Source organism: Trichosurus vulpecula, chromosome 8 (genome assembly GCF_011100635.1).
Source record: "Trichosurus vulpecula isolate mTriVul1 chromosome 8, mTriVul1.pri, whole genome shotgun sequence".
NCBI classification, from domain to species: domain Eukaryota; kingdom Metazoa; phylum Chordata; class Mammalia; order Diprotodontia; family Phalangeridae; genus Trichosurus; species Trichosurus vulpecula.
The window spans coordinates 136826315-136846163 of NC_050580.1; the positions used below are offsets into that span (position 1 = coordinate 136826315).

At 39.4% G+C, this 19849-nt stretch overlaps 1 protein-coding gene across 1 annotated transcript in view; it reads right to left on the bottom strand.

Moving 5' to 3' along the window:
• The window catches only part of IGF1R (insulin like growth factor 1 receptor), a 382582-nt gene that overhangs the window by 296543 nt on the left and 66190 nt on the right, over nucleotides 1–19849 (bottom strand). Inside the window, exon 2 of the mRNA XM_036734372.1 lies at nucleotides 14701–15246. Within this exon, the coding sequence (XP_036590267.1) occupies nucleotides 14701–15246 (546 nt within the window). The remainder of the gene's footprint in view (nucleotides 1–14700; nucleotides 15247–19849) is intronic.

Consider the following 19849-nt stretch of genomic DNA (forward strand, 5'->3'; position numbering starts at 1 on the left):
CAGTGTTATTCCTCCACTTAAATGTTAATATTAGTCAGGCTTTTAAAACAAAAACCAAGAGTAGAAGTGCATTTCTTAGACTTGGAAACAGCCTCAGTAGTTACTTAAAACAAGCTTCCACCCAATTCAATAATTTCCATTTATACTACTCATGGATGGCCATTCCAGCATCTGCTCAAAGGCTTCTAATGACAAGTTTTCCCTTCACAGGTCCTGCTTTTGCCTCAGGATTTTACCAACATGCAGGTACTTTATTCCTGGCCCTGACTCCTCCTTTTAGTTCTGTTTAATGTACTGTCTTCCCCCACTAGAATATAAGCTCTTTGAGGGTAGGGGGCCTGTCTTAAACTTATTGCAGTTGACTAAAATTCCCATGTCTATTCGCATGAACTGCTATTAAGAGAAAGGCAACCAGAGGAAATAAGTAGAATGAGTGCTAGCTTTTGAAGTCAGAGGAAGTCAGAATCCCAACTTCTCAACTTAGATTGAATGATTATGCAGCATAACACAGGGTCTATCTGAGACTCACTTTCTGTAAAATGAAAAGTTGGATTCAATGACTTCTAGTTCTTTTAGTTCTAAATGAATGTATTTATAATCCTCCCTGACCTCTGAGGTCCCTTACAGCTCTCAATCTGTAATGCTGTGTTCCTAAATCCATTCTACAGCCCTCTACCCTGATAGGTATGGATTTTTTTTTTAACCTAAAAGCAACACTTGAAATTTAACAAGACTTTTAAAGGTATCATATTATTGGTTCTGATCCAGCATTTCAGCCTGTTACGAACATTCTGAATCAACTCTCCTTACTGAAAAGAGGAATGAGATGCCACAGAAGATCCCAATATACAGAGATTTTTTCCACTGTAAGCTGGATGACCACACCTAGGGACGTCATAGAAAGGATCCCTGCTTAGGTACAGGTTGGATTACATGACTGCTAAGGCTTCTTCCAACTGTGAGATTCATTGGAAATCGTCATCCCCATATAGGTGATCTATAGTAGCTTGATTTCTTCATTTGAACTCTTAAAGGACTTTATTTGTACTTCTGTTCTATACTTTCAAACTTTACGTTACATTTTTTAATTGCTCAACATGACATAAATCTAAATGTGCTAAATTGTAAGCAATTTGAGGCCAGTTTATTCTGTCTTAATGCTACAAAATCCCATTTTTTTAAAGCATGGGTTAGCATACATATATATATATATATATATAAAGTTATATACATATATGTGTGTGTAGAATATATATAATACATATGATACATGTAAAAGACACACATTATATATAGGTGTGTGTGTGTATACATAAGAGTAGATGTTACTCCATCATTTTTCAGTCATGTCCAACCCATCTGAAGTTTTCTTTGCAAAGATCCTGGAATGGTCTGCCATTTCCTTCTCCAGCTTATTTCACAGATGAGGAAAAGGAGGCAAACACGGTTAAGTGACTTGCCTAAGGTCACACAGCTAGTAAATGTCCGAAGGAAGATCTGAACTCATGAAGATGAGTCTTCTTGACTCCAGGCCTGGCCCTCCATCTACTTCACCACCTAGCTGTCCTATATCAATAGACAGATAATGAAAAAACGACAAGCTATCCTAAGAAAATTTTCCAAGAACCAAACAAGTTGAGATGTCTAAATTTTTGCTTTGAAACACATCCTAACAACAGAGGAATGGAAATATGGTTAGAAGAAGAAAAAAAATGAAAGCAAGTGGAGCTCACCCACCCATGGAACAAAAATGGAAAGCAGGCTCCTAGATTCCAGCAGGGGCATGAAGGAAAGCCTATGAGGGAGAGCCGGGCAATGGCAATTCTGAGCACATTTTAATAGCTGTTACAGAGCATAGAAGGAAAGCCTGGTGTAGTAGATGGAGAAGATGTAGTGAGAGGAGAGGAGTAAGAAGTAACAACAAATGGAAACTAGACAGGATAGAAGCTCCTCTGTTATAGGTGATGATTGTTCATTGTTAGGCGGCTAGGTGATGCGGGGCCCGGATCTGGAGTCGGGAAAACCTGAGTTCAAACCCAACTTCAGACATGTACTAATGACCCTTGGGCAAGCCACATCATCTGTTTGCCTCAGTTTCCCCATCTGTATAATGGGGATGATAATAATAGCACCTACCTCACAGGACTGTTCTGAAGATCAAATGAGAAAGTATTGGTAAAGCACTCAGTACAGTGCCTGGCACATTGTAGGAGCTATATAAATGTTGGTTATCACTATTATTAATGACCAGTTTCTTCATCTGAAAAATAGGGATCATAATAACATTTACTTTCTGCGGTTGACGTGAGGATCAGATGAGATTTTGCAAACCTAAAAGCATACAAATGCTAACTATTATGAGAAGGTCTACTGAAGTGTCTTCCAATGCAAATAGAAGTTTATAGGAGCCACCAAACCCTAAGTGAGCATCCCTATGGGCTGCAGTTACATAGAAAACCACATAGTAACATTACCTACGTTCTACTGTATTTTAATTTATATTGCTGAAAGTATCCCCAATTAAATTTTGATCTGGTTTGGCAGTACTATTACGGAGTGTTGAGGGATGTCTGAGAGCTACGATTTAGTGGATAGGGAGATGGATGGCCTTAAAACTAGGGAGCCCTGAGTTCAAATGTCTTCTCTGACAAAATTGTGGCTGTAAGGACCTGACCAAGTTACTTAACCTCTTGTTCCCTATACCAGTGAAATCCATTCCCTCTCCCAATCAGATGGCATGACAAGAATAAACTTCGTAACAAGCGTAGGGAACTTATCTTTTTCCTACTGAATGGTCACTACTCCCCAGAAAATAATCAGGGCAATAAATGGAATCAACCAACAAACGCTGACTTAGTGCCTACGTGGACCTCATCTTCCTCTTTTGGAAAAAGGTTGGTATAATAGCTGTATAAATTCCACCTCATGGGAGTTGTGAGGAAAGTGCTCCGTCAGAACCAAGACAAGCATTTATACAATAATAACACTTCCAAAGACTTAAGAACTCTGTTCAATTCAATGACCAAGCATAATTCCAAAGGACCAGTTATGAGGCCAGCTAGTTACTCCCTGACAGAGAGGTGATGGATTCAAGGTACAGAAGGAGACATATTTTGGGATATTGACAAGGTGGGAATATTTTGCTTGACTTGCTTATCTGATACAGGGGGTTTGTCTTTTTTTTTCCCCAGGAAAGAACAAAAGAAGTGAGGGGAGAGAATAAAATTTTGTGAATTGAAAAAAAATTAATTATACTTTTAAAAAGAAAGTGCTTGGGAATGTGCAAAGTGCCATATAGATGTGTGAAAGACTGTTATTATTATTCTTACCTAGTACTCTGTTCGATGACTGAGAAATATGTAGAAGAAATACAGAAAACAGTCCTTACCTTCAAGGACCTTACCATCTATGTAATCACAGCGGAAAGATTAGCCAACAGTTGCACAAGACAGGGCAACTAACAGTGAGATTGAGTAAGAGTAAATGTCAAGTAAATGGTTCAGTCAGTGACCAAGCTTTTTTTATGTGGAAGCTTGACCAACACTATTTCTTCTACCACCACCCAGTAATAACTGTTTCCTCTTTGGACCTCATACTATTCACATTTCTCTTATAAATTTATGAATAACTTTATATCACTATTACTTGTAAAACTAGAGCTGCATGAGAGGAAGGAATAAGTTTTATCTTAATCTTGTATCTTCTATGTGTCTAAATGTCTGGTGAATATAGGAAGTTTCACATATGAAAAGGAAGAAAAAAGGGAGGAAGGAAGGAAATAGACAAAGATGGGGGCAGGGGAAAGAAAGGGTTGGAAACTGACGTTAATAAACTGCTTATATCCAAAACCATTCTCTTCCATTAGCCCAAGGGTTTCATTCATATTACCTGATTTATTCGACTTTAGAATTCTGATTGGACCATTTAACCACTATTTAAACACCTTGGTGTTCTCTTCATGCTTACATCATCAAAGCCTCTATGAATAGACTAGTAAAAATAATGCACCAATGGACACTATTCTACGGACTGAGAAGGGGAAGGCTATGGATTCCCTGTCACAAAGTTTATGTTTAAGGTACAATTTAATTGGCATAAAGTAGCTAAGATACAAAGAGTTCTTGATGTTGCTGAGGCATCTAACAAACCTGAAACTATGAATTGCCAACACAACTGGAAAGACAATTCATTTTGTAGTTAATGAAATGCTTTCACTTTTATCCCATAACACTGGAATTCCTGTTAAAAATGATATGCTGTTTTTTTTTTAAAAAAAAAAAGGAATTGTGCTATATCAATAATTCTCTACCAATGGAAAATGCTCTATTTAAGCACACGCACTGGCACACCTTTCCTCTTGAACACCCACTGTATGGCTTCTAATGATCTTCCCACAGGGATCTTTAAAAGACAGATTTGTTGAGTTAAAGAAACATTCTTCTCAGAGAACTGTACATTCCCAGGATTCCACTTGTGATTATGGTGAAGGTGCTTTTAAGTCTCAGCCCCCGCAATGGTTAGCAACAAAAATTCAAAAGGAGGGTCAAGAGTGTATGAATTTGTTGGGTGGAGGGTGGTAATGGAAGGAATGGTGGCAGTGGGAAGGAAATGCAATTATTTTGGGGGGTGGTGACGAGAAAAATAAAGTTATGCAGAGTGTCAGCATCCATTTGTGAAGACAATCTCCTCTATAATTGAGGTCCTCTTGCTTCTCCTTGGAATGAAAAATGAATGGAATTAGCATGCCAATGCATCTTTGCTTAAAACCTACAGTGAAACTTCTTCTGCATAATTACTCAGCAGAAAATCTTTTTAATGTACTAATTTATTTAGGTTCATTGAGGCAGATGATGATCCCTTACTAGAATCAAAATAAAAACAGACCTGGCCCATATCTGAGTGAGGCTCATATCCTGGTGATACTATTAATTATCAAAAGGTCAAGAAGCCAGAATGAAAACCCTTATGCTGAATTACTAACCCAGTAACAAAGCAACTCTTCACTGACTGTAAGCACTTGAGTTGTTTCCATTATTCCATATATCACCACTAATGTCTTTTGAAAAATCCTAATTCAAAAATGCCTGCTGCCCAAGAAAGTGCTTCTATTAATACCAACTTCAGCTTCTCTTTCTTTTTCTTTTTTGTATTATGGGCTGTTTATTCCCAATCTTCCCCCCATTTTCATTTTTAAGCCCAACTCCCCAGCCCTAGCAGCTGCTAGAAGCCATCCAAGCACTTTGATTCTAGCCGGAAATCCAGTATGGCAACCCCAACTTCATAGATCTGATGCCAAGAGCAGATGTCAGAGAAATGCAGCTGGGATCCTCCTCCCCAGAGAAACACTGGGTACAAATATTAGATTTGACTGTAGAACTCACCACCATAATAACAAATGACTGTCAACAAGCAAGGCATTCTTGTACTAGTATAGAATTTATTTAAAAAAAAACACCTCTGATTAAAAACCTGAAAGAGCCACTGGACCTTAATAACTAGCATCTTATAATCTTCTGTTTTCAGTTATCAAAGTTTCTTCCCATTAGAACTTTTAAGGAGATGAATACACAGGAAATTATTCCTTGGTTCAGCCTGCACATTTTTTTTTCCCTGAGAGGCCAAACATATCCACTTAATGCACTGTGTAGACGCATGAGCACCCTCCTCCCCACAACATGATTTCCGTAAAAGTTGCACGGAAGGAAGCAGAGATCTTTTCCTTTGTTTATGAAGGAGATGCAAAAACAAAAACCGACTTCTGCTCAGTAACAAAATTAAATAGAAGCCTGGCTGCCTAACATGCCTAATGTTCCCACACAACATTTTCCCACCCACCTGATATCCTTGAGCGGAAGGTCTAAGCAAGGACAGAGGGATCCAGTGTACGTTTCCTGCTATTAACTGGGGGGGGGGGGGGGGGGTGTTACTGATTCGAGAGGGAGAGAATAAAAAACAAGCACCACTCTCCCCCCCAAAGAGAATGGGCAAAGCATGTATTCTTAGAACACCATTTGAGACCTACAGTTTTATGTAAAAATGTGCTTTTTAATTGTTAAGCAAAGAAACTCCATCCCACTCTATTCTGTAACCATAAATATACTTTTTTTCTTCATTTTAAGAAAGAAATGGAAGGAATTGGGAGTTGAGCATCAGGTTTACCCATTCTTTGTTCAAGTTAAGCAAACTTGCAGGTATTATCAATTTACAGGGTTTGTGAGCTGAATGAATTTTGTTTACAGCAACAATTGTGTGTGTGTGTACACACACACCATATAACAGCATACCCCCACACACCTAAATAAAGAGCTAGAATCTTTTCTTTAAGCCATGGAGAGCTACGCGACATGCCAAAAGGCAGCACTATTACCAATCCAACAACAGTCATGGCCCAAAACAACGATTAAGGGGGGAAAAGCCTTATCTATAATAACAACATTTTAGTGCAGAAAGGGACTCTTTAGAGATCCTTCACTATACATACTATACATACAAAGAAACCCAGGCCAAGAGGGATAAAGTGACTTATTCACAGTCATACAGCAAAATAAAAGTAAAGCTGGCACTAGAATGATAATAAGAGGTGAGGTCTGTAGAGTACTGTAATTTTTAGAAAGAACTTTCCCCAAAGCAATTCAATGAGGATGAAAGTAAGGCCTAGAAAGGTTTAACAACTTACCTGAGCTTGTACAGCTATGAAAGGGAGGAGAGAAGGAGTGCAGTATGTATTAAGCACCTACTAGGTGCCAGGCACTCATTATCTCGTTGAATTTTCACAACAACCCTTCGAGGTAGGTGCTATTACATTACTATCCCCATTTTACAGCGGAGGAAACTGAGGCATAGGGAAGTTAAGTGACTTGTCCAGGGTCACACAACTAGTAAATGTCTGAATTTGAAGGCTGAATTTGAACTCAGAGCTTCCTGACTCCAGGTCCAGCCCTCTATCCACTGCATCCCCTACATGCCCACTATTAAGTATCAGGGCCAGGGTTTGGATCCAGGTCTCTCCTGACTCCAAATATAATTATCTTTCCTGCTAGACCATTCTAGCTCTGTTTTTTACTTAGTGTTTTTTCTGTTAACAGTCACAACCTACCAAAATTCTGTATCATTACAGTTTCTCATGCCTCTCTTTAAAGGTAAAGACCTTGTCCTGGATGGAGTCACTGCTTTGTAAGATGACCCCTCTTACAGTTGCCCAAGTAACAAGGGTTCTTCCTAAGCCCTACTGGCCAATCCTACCTCAACTCCACTATGTTTCAGGGCATTGCAGATGGAAACCTGCTCATTTTGGACAGCTCCATTCCTGACAGATCTGTTTGAACACTTCAGTGTTTTAACTCCAAATGATTTTTGAGTGTCCTGCCAACAAATGGCCCCTGTTTAATGTTACTTGTGTCACAGATGGAAAAAGCTCTCTCTCACCATCAAATTTCCCTGCCTCCAATCTGCCTCCTGCAGGCAGTGAATGAAGCATGACATGACATAGTAGATAGAGCACTGGGTGCAGAGTTGGATTCCAATTCTCTCTGTGAGACTTAAAGCTGTGTAACCAGGAGCAAATAAGTCAGTTACTGTTTCTGAGCCTCTGCAAAATGGGTATCCATAGGTACATTAATGAACTTTTGGTGGAGTAGTGAACTGGTCCAACCATTCTGGAGAACAATCTAGAATTATGCCCAAAGGGCTATAAAACTGGGCATATACCCTTTGATTCATAAATAGCTCTCCTAGGTCTGTACTTCCAAATAGATCAAAGAAAAAGGAAAAGAACTGTAGGTACAAAAATATTTATAATAGCTTTTTGTGGTGGCAAAGAATTGGAAATTGAGGGGATGCTCGTCAGTAGGGGAATGGCTAAATAAGATGTGGCATATGATTGTAATAAAGTGGTATAAGAAATGACAAGGGAAATCATTTCAGAAAAAAACATGGTAAGATCTAGATGAACCGATGCAAAGTGAAGAGAGCAAAACCAGGAGAACATTATACACAGTTAATAGCAATATTGTAATATGGTCAACTGTGAAAGACCGGCTACTCTGATCAATACAATGATCCCAGACAATTCCAAAGGACTCATGACCAAAAAATACTATCCACCTCCAGAAAGAGAACTGATGAACTCTGAGCACAAAATGAACTATAATTTTCTTACTTTGTTTTGTTTTTTTGCTTTATTTTTGTGATATGGTTAATATGGAAATGTTTTGCATGATTTCACATGAATAATTGATATCATATTGCTTGCCTTCTCAGTAGGTGGGGAAGAGGTAGGAGGGAGGGAGACATTCAGGAACTCAAAATTTAAAAATAAAAAATGTTTAAATAATAAAAATTTTAAGACAAAAATAAAAAAGTTAACTCCTTCACAAGTAATTTCTCCTTTACAAACCAATCAATTTTGGTTATAGCAACCCCTTTCAGTCATATTACTTGATACAAAGTCATAAAGAAATAAGAGTCTATGAGAGGAGGTAATGATTTTTTTTTTAAAGACCTTACTATTTTGATGAGTTCACCACTGGGGTGGAGATCATGGAGTGTAATCAGAAATTCATTCCATCATAGATAGATTTAGAACTGGAAGGGGCCTTATAAACCACATCATCAAACTCCCTCATTTTACAGATAAAGAAACTGAGACCTAGAGAGATTAAGTGACTTGCCTGAAATCACATAGATAGTTAGTGGCAGAGCTGGGACTTGAACCCAGGTCGTCTGACTTCCAATGCTTTCCTTTGTACCATTCTGCCTCTCACTGGCAGATTGTTTTGTTAATTGACAATACAAAAACAGAGTTCCAGGTCGTTTGGCTTGGCAGTATAAGCAGTCCTGGGATTATTGGGAAAGAGAGCTCTTGGAAAGGCAGGAGAGAATGGCCACAAGCGAGGGATCAGAGACCTGTGTTACCCAGAGTGTAGAGTGCACCCATCTGGCCTCAGATGTGTTTGGGGAGTCACCTGGCTCTATGGTATAGTCAGCACTACACCTGCTTCAACAGGAATTTTGGACAACATTTGGATTCACTGAATCTCTTATGGCTCCAAGACTCTATGATTTTAGCACAGGAATAGAAATTTGATTCCCAAGATATATGAGGGAATGGGTTACAAGGTACTAAGATATGGTCAGATGGCTAGAAGAAGCTGTACAGCATCTACCCTAACCTGAAGCTAGGGAAGGTGGGCATTCCAAGAGGCCATGTATACGCAAGTAAGGAATAAATCCCATTGGACAGAATCATTAAAATTCAGGGTTGTCCCTGTTATGGAGATACTTCGGGATGAAAAGAAGGGGGTGGGTAATTGGCCTGGTCTTCAATTCTACTGAGTCCTCTGAGGTCATCAGGGGAGACCTACAGAACAAAAGTGTAGAGACTGAGTGAGATGGATCCTAACAGCCTCTTCCTAAAAATATCCAAAAGCTCAGACAGAAGACCAGTATATCCCTAGACCCCTTACAACTGCTAGGCTTATCCCTGTCACCTTGGCTATGAAGACAGGGAAAGGGACAGACACACACACCACCCCACTCCAAAAGAAGGGGTTCAGATGGGTCATAGCCAGATGTTTAACACAAGTACATATGACAAAACTTGAGCTGTATCTGGGTATGGAGGAAAGCTCAATGAATTTAAAATCAGACCCAAGTTCACGGACTCTGACACTAGTTAGCAGGGACCTGCTATCTGGTCCAATCCATACCTGACCAAAACAAAACCAAATAAAACAAAAACCCTACAATTCCTAACAAGGGTTCGCTCAGCCTTTCCCTTGAAGACCTCTCTGATCCTCAGTGTGTCCATCTGTAAGAGGAGAATACATAATACTGACATTACTTACTAGTGTAGTTGTAAAGAAAGCACCTTGCAATCTACAAAGCAGTATCTAAATGTGAGCTAATGTTATTATTTTATACTGAGTTCTTTATTGCTGTTTCATTCACATTAGAAACAGAAGGAAAAAGTTGCCAGAGAACCGAGAATGGCTTCCAAACCTAGCAATCAGTTGAGAACAAAATGCTATTCTCTTTTCTGCATAGACTTAAGAGACATATCAGGCTGGATTCCCAGACTCCTTGAACGACTTGAGGGTTCCATCTTGGCAAGTGCTATTCTTCCCTAGGTAGAGGTAGCACACACCTGGGATCTGAGGAGAGGCCAAGAAGCCCAAGCTGGCTTCAGAATGCAAGGGCTTAACTTACACAAATTTCCAGATGCTTAATAGATTGCTCATACCCAAATGCATGCTACTCCCTCTTAACACAACATATGCGTGGGGTCTCATATTAGAAGATCAGGCAATGCCCCAAAACCAACTGCTGACTCACTGAACTATTAATGACTCATGGGCCCCTACCTGGAGGGCTCAACTGGTTAGCAATCGACAAGAAACTAAAAAGACAGCTTTTCATTTCATACACCAGAATTACCTGGGCTATGAACCTTGAAACGATACATTTAGGTAAACTACAAAGACAGTATGGGAAATGGAGAGCTGTTATTAATACCCCCTGCCTTCATTCTAAATACCTGACCCAGTCCAGGAGGAGAGAGTAAATTTTTCACTGTTTGTCAATAAAGTGGGCAATTTACTCTCTTCTCACAGGAAGGCTCAGATCTGCTATTTTTCTGACTTCTCATTTTGGAGTTGGGATGAAAGGCAACAAAGTCTGGGACTGCTGGTGCCAGTCAATGCCCTTTTAATTGAAATTAAGCTGCGCCACCAGCTAAGTCAGCTTCCAACATGGCTGGGCTCATCGCCTTCATAGATTTCCTGGCTGCAATCACAGTGATTTGAGCAGACCACAAGCTGTTTATCCTGATATGTTAAAAAGTGCTTAGAGATGGAAGTTTAACAGCTAGAGTTCTGTCTTTACCTGAAATCGGAGTAATGGAAATTCCACTGAGCAAACATCAGCCAAAGAAAAAGCAGTCAGGATAAAAGACACACAAGTACAATATAATTACTACAGGACAAGGTTCAACCTATTAAGTAAATTTTCAAACCTTTCAGCAGTTTTTTTTTTACCATAATATGCTTTGATAGTGGCTAACACTAGGTAGCTGATCAGAGAAAACAGCAAAGTAGTGAAATCTGAAAAACTGAAGGAGAAAGAACAAAAGCCCCGTTTCCACCACTATGTCTTCAGTGGGTTCTCAACCTTTGCAAACTAAAAGCCACTGACTTGGGGTGGGGGGAGGGTTGGAGATTTTTCTCCTCATTAGCCAATGGCCATTAAACACACCCACAGAATATCAGGATTTCAAGACCTGACAAGAATATCAGGATTTCAAGACCTGACAATCCTTTGCCTCACTCAAAAATCACTTCTGCGCATTGCTGCCTGATTTTAGCAAAAACAAACAAAAAGACAAAAAAAAAATGCAGCACATCTTATGGAAAGTTAACTGGAAAGTCAAAGTGCAGACAGACGGTATAAAACTTTTTTTTAAAAGGAGTCATGGGCTCTTTAGTAATAATGCCCCATCCTGATTTTTAGTAGATTTTTATAAACACGAAAAGTACTGGGATAGCCCCATAAAGTACTTCTCTCTCTTGAATTAGATTAGGCATGCTGTGTTAAAAACAGGCACCTTAAAAAAGGTTACAAATGCCTTGAGTTGTTTAGACTTTTTAAGGTTTTTTTCTCAGGATTTTGGGGGCTCTTTTAAATCATATCCCCTCCATTCCTACCATGAGATTAAATTTCTCTACTAGGGATTCATCATGACTTTTGGTTCTTGGCCTTTGAAAAGTTACCTATGACTGATTTAGTTTATATTTTTTAAAATAATCTCCTAAGTTCTTACATTAAAGGGAGTATTTTATTTTTCCAATTTTGCAGTTCTCAAAAGGGACTCTTGTAAGCCTTATATGATTTCAAGAGTCTTACTGGGGATGTGATCGCAATGATAAATACACAGGTAGAAGCAGGGTAGAGAAATCGACAAATATTTGTCAAGCACCTAACTATGCGCAAAGCACCTATAGGGGAAAACAAAAAAAATCAGTGGGGGGGGCAGTTTACAAAGATAAATATTCTAAGTAGGAAACCATCAGAAGAAGCAAAAATGGAATTCTTGAATTTAGAAAGCAAGCAGAGACGAAAAGTACTTCCTTATTTTCTGTTAATAATTAAAAATTGGGTCTTTCTCATAAGAATATGCTATTGAAATAGTATCAGTAAGGAACATGTATTTATCTGAAGCAGCACGGCATACTGAACAGAGTACTGGGCTTATAGTCTAGCAGACCAGGATTCAAATTCTGCCTCTATGAACAAATAAGGTACCTAACCTAAAGCCTCTCCCTAGGATTTATGGAAGTCATAGTTGGGTTTCAATCTGCATTGGCAGATGGAGTTCCCACATAAGTTACCCACGTTCGTGAAATCCACACATCTTTCACATATGCGTTTTCAATATTTCTTTGCTAGTAGAGATCATGGATTTTGTCCTATTCTACTCTGTCAAACCCCTTTTTATCCAGTCTCTTTATGGTACACATCTATGAAAGCATTCAGCCAGGATAAGAAGCACAGTTAAAAAAAAATGAAGCAAACTGATGTGGCCTACCACTCTTATGAGCATTACACTCTAAGTTTACTAGACACAATAAAAAAAAACCACAACTTTAAAAAAAAACTTGTTAGATAACACACACAGTTAATGAATTAAACCTTTTACAATATTTCTTCTTCATTTGAAAAGTCCTACTGTGATGCTTCATCATAGTGTGGAGTTAATCCTGGGAATAACCCAGGCAGGCTGAACCACAGCACCAGCTCTGGCAGAATCAACTAAACTCAGGAGGCTTCCGATATGAGCCCACAGATGCACCATGAGTCCACTGCCTGAAGACCAGTCTAAGCACCTTTGAAAAGGCTCATCAACAGAAAGCTGGCTATGAGGTGACAGGTTTTAGTTTTGCGTTTTTGGTTGTGGTTATTGTTGTTCCACTGTTTTTCCCTAGAGGGAATTAAAATCAAGAACCTCAATACTTCCTTTAATAGAAAATACTTCAAGCCTCCCATCTATTTAATAGTTCACTTTTCCAGTACTTTTACATGCAGAAGATGTGGCTAATGATAAGTAACAATTTTAAGTAATCTCTACAGTAACTTGGGAGCAGTGCCTTCCTCCCATTTCAATCAAGCTTGGTTCGTAAAGTGACGGATCTTGCAATAGGATCATCAGAATGCTTGCAGAACACACAATGATACTTTAAGCGTCAATCACGGTGTTTGAACACTGTAACTATAACTGTCGTATGCGGATCTTGCATTGTGCTCCCTTAGAGGCGAGCGGTCTTTCTGTACTTATCAGACGAAGAATGTGAATGCACATATCCAGAACCAAGGATCAACTAAGTTATCCTGGGGTGCAGAAACAACTTTAGATTTAAAAGGCATTATTTTCCTATTACAAGTGAGGTCAAAACAAAATCAAACCAAGGTATGTTGTGGTTCACATCAATTTTTTTCCCCTCCTTCTCCACGGTTTACTCGAACCTCCTAATTGGGCATTTCTTTGTGGGTTGAAAATGGCAAGAACACAAAGCGGAAACCTTGAGTCCTTAAGAGGACCAATCATCAGACATAGCTGATTACTTGCCTAATATGATTACTGGCAGGAACATCATCCTGGTCATTACCACTTAAACATCTGCTGAGAGTAATCAACGTGATATTTTAACAACTCTGATCTGATTCCCATGGTTCTGATCATATTAAGGGGAGGATTACCTGTGACTAAGTCAAAATGTGGAAGAAATAAGGGGATTCTGGAACAGAGCAACTGAACATAGAAAAATACCATTCTACGTTGTATAGCATCTTCCACTTCCCAAACCTTCCACACATTAGAGTTCTGACCAGCAATCCTGTGACATATGGCAGATGAGGAAACTGAGGCCCCAAACAAAAATAAGTGACTTGCCAGAGTTATATAAGCTAATTTAGAGGCAGAGTTTAAACTATAACCCAAATCTTCTGACTTTCAGTTTAGTCATCTCTCATCTTAAGCATACTGTTCAGACACACTCTGTCCCTGTGAAACCAAAGTAAATTATTCACTAAAAACCTTAAAAGTTGTGTGATCACCGCTTTACATGTGGCAGAAGTCAATCCTTCCAAATGGGTTTAGACTGAACTCCTTATTTTCTTTCCTTTTTTATGTAATCACAATCCCGGAACACTTGTGTTGAGGAGTACTATAGCACAATGACAACACAATTTTTCACCACAACCATCTGTTCCAATAGAGTCATATAAAAACCCCAACCAACAACAAACCTTACGTTAACTACTACGTGTAAACACAATGTCATTTTTTTTTCATGTGGCATACAAAGTTTAAATGAGGTCATCTTTCTGGCACTGAGCACATGTACGTATATATATTATATTATACATTTATGTGAATACATATATAGAGTCGAACAGAGCTGAACACCAGTTGTAATCATCACACATTAATGTTTCTTTACACTACCAGGTGTAAGATGTGAAAAGAAAAGAATGACAATAGAGATCCACCCATTAGAAACCAAGCCTGAAACGGTAGGCATACCAATTCATTAAATGAAACAGCCACCTGGATTACCAAAACTATTTACTTTTACATAAAGAAAGAAGGCGGGAAAGAAGGGGGGTGGGGGAAGGGGAGCAGGTAAAAGCAGTTTATTTAACTCTTACTTTTCTGACAGTGGTTTGTGGTCCAGCAGCGGTAGTTGTACTCGTTATTAATGGTTGTCTTTTCACACAATGGCTTCTCTTCCATTGTCCCTGGACAAAGGTCCCCACACTCCTTTGGAGATTTATTTCCCACAATATAGTTGTTAGATACAGCATCCAGAATCAAAGACCAGTCCACAGTGGAGAGGTAACAGAGGTCTGAATTCTTCTCAATCCTGATGGCCCCCCGAGTGATATTCCTAAGGTTATATAGGCCGATCTCTTTGAGATTTGTCATCTCAAAGATCACCAGGGCATAGTTATAAAAAAGGTTTCTCCCTCGAATGACCGTAAGGTTAGGGAAGAGGTCACTAAGGCTCTCCAAGCCCGCCACACGAAAAAGCAGCAAGTAGTCGGTGATGACCGTGAGCTTTGGGAATCGGAAGTTCCTGTAGTCCTCTGCCTTAGAGATCAGTAGAATTCGGAGGTAGCCCTCAATCACTGTGCAGTTTTCTAGTCGCTTCAACTCCTGGATTTCATTGCGAATGTCAATGTTTGGCCCACAAACTAGAAGTGAAAAAGAAAAGGAGGGGGGAAGAGGCAAGACACACTTTAGTTAAAGGAAATATTTTCTCTGAAAACATTACCAACCCTAGAATGTGGTCACTCTTTTCCAAGAAATCTATGTTTTCACTAAAGAAATAAAAATATAATTGTTGACCAACTTTAGGCATGGAACTGAAAACTAACTCTTGCTTTCTGAGTCACACAACTTAAGTTGGTAGTCGAATCCATGCTATATACTTCTCACTGATAATATGTGTTATTTCTTGAAGAGGAAAAAAACTCAACCATACTAATTTAGCAACTTTTACACAATATCAAGTAACTATCCAGGCCGATGAGTGATCAAAGTGTCCTAGAAATAGGGTTATCTTTCTAAGTGGGGGCTAAAAATCTATTATGCTGTTTTCTTTTATTGATTAGCTCATATCCTGTAGCCCCTTTCTCTCCCTGACCTTGTATACCTATATATGCAGGCATGCCCTGCACAAAATACCCAGAATGTATTTTCTTTTTTTTAAACATTCTTTTTTTTGGAGGGAGGAAGGCAGGGCAATTGGGGTTAAGTGACTTGCCCAAGGTCACACAGCTAGTAAGTGTGTCAAGCATCTGAGATCAAATTTGAGCTCAGGTCCTCCTGACTCCAGGGTCGGTGCTCTAACTCACTGTGTCACCTAGCTGCCCCCAGAATGTATTTTCATAGCACCAGGAATACAGTATATCCAAATCCCATTGGAAAGGATTAAGACCCAGCTATGCCATTCACCTGATCATTCATTTCTATAACATTACTCCTATGAAACTAACTGTCCCCTTCAATGATGCGCTACCTGACGTCACATTTTGTTAGATACGATTAAAGACACTGGGCAAAGTATGCCTATTCCTTAGCTAACTCAAAATCAGGCTCAAAAAGAACTTTTTCAGAAAGATTGTGATGTTTACAGCCTAGTTCTGGTACTTTTTAAGTGACAAATCAACACCTTCTCCTTCAACCCTCATATCATCTCTTCTCAGTATTTTGAGAAACGATGCTATCAGAAACTAGTATTGAATCTTTTCAGGATTGTAGCTGCTTTTCTGACCCATGAATCCAAATATTTACTGACCATCCACTGTGAGACACCATGCTGTGTGCTATTGTGACTACGGAGAGGCAACAAATTCCCTTTAGCAGTTTACAGTCTAGTAAGGGAAATGATAATAGCTAACATTTATACAGTGCTTAAGGAGCAGCTGGGTAGGGCTAGATAGTGGATAGCGTGCTGGGCTGGGAGTCAGGAGGACTTGACTCTAAATCAAACTCGGACATACACTGTGTAACCCTGGGCAAGTTGCTTAATTTCTGTTTGCCTCAGTTTCCTCAACTGTAAATGAGGAATAACAGCACCTGCCTCAACACAGGGTTGTTTGTGAGGTTCAAATGAGTTAACATTTGTACTTAGCACAATGTCTGACACATAGCAGGTACTATGGAAATGCTTGTTCCCTTCCCCTTAATGTTTGCAAATCATTCTGCATGTTACCTCCTTTAACACTCAGCAACTCTGTAAGGTAGGCATTACAGATATTATACCCATTTACCAATATGGAAACTGAGGCTTGGCAAGGCTTTGTGGTTTGCCCCTGGTCACACAGCTCTCAAGTTTCAAAGGTGGGCTTTGTACCCAGATGCATCTCCTCATTCCAAATTTCCTAGCCTCCTTCCACTATCTCACGTTCCCTCTCAATATGCAGCTCCTCAACATTACAATCTAATGATAGTAGATGTATAAATGGAAGGGACATTGGAAGTATAGTTCAGCCCCTTCGTGTTAAAAATTAGGTCAGAGAGGTAAACTAACTACACGGATATTAGGTGAAGAGTCATAAGGGGTAGAGCAGAAAAAGCTAGGAGAGTTCAAAGGAGGGGGAGAGCCGCTAGAGTGGTCAAGGAAAGCCTGCCTCCCACAAGAAAGGCTCCACAGAGACGAGAGCCTTTGATCTGGACCTTGAAAAACAAGGAAGGAGGCCTGGAGAGAGGGGAAGTAGAAGCAGAGGAAAGAACATGAGCAAGAAACACAAAGTTGGGGAAGTATGGGAACACGAGGCTGAAAGACAGCTATAGGTCAGACTGAAGAGGACCCAAGTCCCAGGTGAAGAGTTGGGACTTTTCATTCAGTAGACACCAGAAAGTCAATGCATAGCGTTGAGGAAGGGAGTAACATAATTGAAACCCTTGATACTTCGAAGGATCTGTCGTTTCACTGGCAGAGGAACTCTCTAAGCTGACATGGACTGTCTCAATATCTTCAGTCTTCTTTTTCATAATTTTCCAAAATTCCCCAAGTCAAATAAATTAGCTATGGGGGGAAAATATATGGTGTTGAGGCAAAGGACAAATTAGAACAGGGGGAAATTGGAGGCTGGTTCAGATATCATTACAAAAGTCCAGGTGTGGCGGGGATGGGGTAGGGGTGGGAGGAAGAAGAGGAGCATAACAGGGAACCGAGTTAAGATAGTAACATCAAGATGAAAAAGAAAGGGTGGATGTGAGTGCAACTGTGAAGAATTAATAGTTCTTGACAAATATTAGGAGCAAGGAAGAGCGAGGGAATCACAAACTATAATTGTAGGTTTTTTTAAGCTAGAGGGCCCTTTAAAGATCATTTAATACGACCCTAGCATTTTACAAATGAGAAAGCTGAAATATAAAAAAGTTGGGAGTAGAACCAGATATAGAAGTCAGGTCTCTTGACTGTCAGTCGGCTGCTTTATCATTCGACCAAGATTTCAGGCCTACCTGGTATGTTTGTGGAATAAGCATCTACTGCTGTGATCAATAAATTGTGTTAGGCAATGGAGATGCAAAGATTTTAAAAGCAAAGTATCTTATCTAACCGATGCATCTCCCCCAGCACCTAGCCTGGTGCTTTGCACACAGTAGGTGCTTAATAAATATTTCTGGTATCTTCTAACTCAAATAAGGTTGAAATGGAAGGTTTAGAGCTAGATTAACTTGTTCAATTATTTCATTTGGGGTTTTCTTGGCAAAGATACTGAAGTGGTTTGCATTTCCTTCTGTAGCTCATTTTACAGATGACAAAACCAAGTCAAACGGAGTTCAGTGACTTACCCAGGGTCACACAGCTAAAAGTGTCTGAGGCCAGATTAGAACTCAGAGAGATGGGTCTTCCTGACTCCAGACCTGGCACTCTATCCACTGAACCACCTAGCTGCCTGATGAACTAGAAAACTCCAAATGTCAGGCCTCCTAGGCTATGTTTTCTTCACGAGGCATGAGGGTTTTTGAGGAGGGGACTAATAAGACGTAATTAGAAAGGTTATTTTTGCAGTGGTGTAATGGATATTTGGCTAGGGAGATTGCAGGCAAAGAGGTAAGCTAGGAGACTATTATAAGAGACTGAGACCTGAATTAGGAGGGTTACAATAAGTACCACAATGTCAATATGACAAATACTACATGGGACTATGGTACTTGCTAAAGGGACAGACTTTTATGTTACAATCACAGAATTTCAGAGCAGAAGAAAACAGGTCATCTGGTCCAGCCCTCCTATTCTACAGATGAAGGAACCAGAGAGGTTTAAGGACTTGCTCACAGTCACACAGCTCATTATTTAGTTGACAAAGCACAACCTCAACTGAGGTATCTCAATTTTCTAACATACTATCTTAGCTGTTAACTGAAGTTAATTTTTGAAATCCTATCCAGACCAAGAAAAAATTTAATCTATTTCTTTTAGCCTCAAGATCTATCAGGAACATTCATCAGTCAAAAAAGAAAAGAAAAAAAAAACCACCACACACAGCATGTTACTTATGCCAAAATACTTATTTATTTTTGTGTCATAGATCATGTTGAATCATGTTATAAAGTATTAGGTATCTAAGCTAGTCAATGCATTTGAAATCATTACCTACAGACCATGAAAATCCACTATCTAGGCAGAGAGCCTCAAGCCTAATAACTTATTTTCCTGATATTCTACATCTGGAACAAAATGCTCACATGGGGAGAAGAATCTCCATTTCACATCTTTCCCTCCCTCCTCTCCAGCCCTTCAGAACTTACATAAATCTCTATTAAGACAAAATATCAGCGTAGATCTCTCACTTAAGAGATCACACTATAAAGACTTAACTGTTGTCTACACAGAATGACAAGAGCAAGACTCCAAAACTAACACTTCTTTTTCCATTTAAAGAAAGAAAAAAAATATCAACCCCTTTCCTAAAGGGGAAAAAAGAGAACCCAAACCACAAGGTACAAGGAGCTGAGCCTAACATTCAGTTGTTTTTGGTGTCTGTGACATTGTAGGCCTTTAGGCTGTTTTGTGACATTGACAAAAAAAAAAGCCCTGACCATGAGGAATAACTGGCAAATAGGAAAGAAAGCAAGGGATATAGCATTTTGCTTAAATAATCTAATGAATGAATTAAATAAAGATATCCCAAAGAATGCATTTATCATTCGGGGGGAAACTGAATACTATACCTTTGTCATACTTTTCAGGCATAAAAATCATACAAACAAGTCAATATGTGAAAAGTACTAGAATGGGAAGTCCTCATGTTTTCCCTTTAAAGAAGAACAGATGCCCAG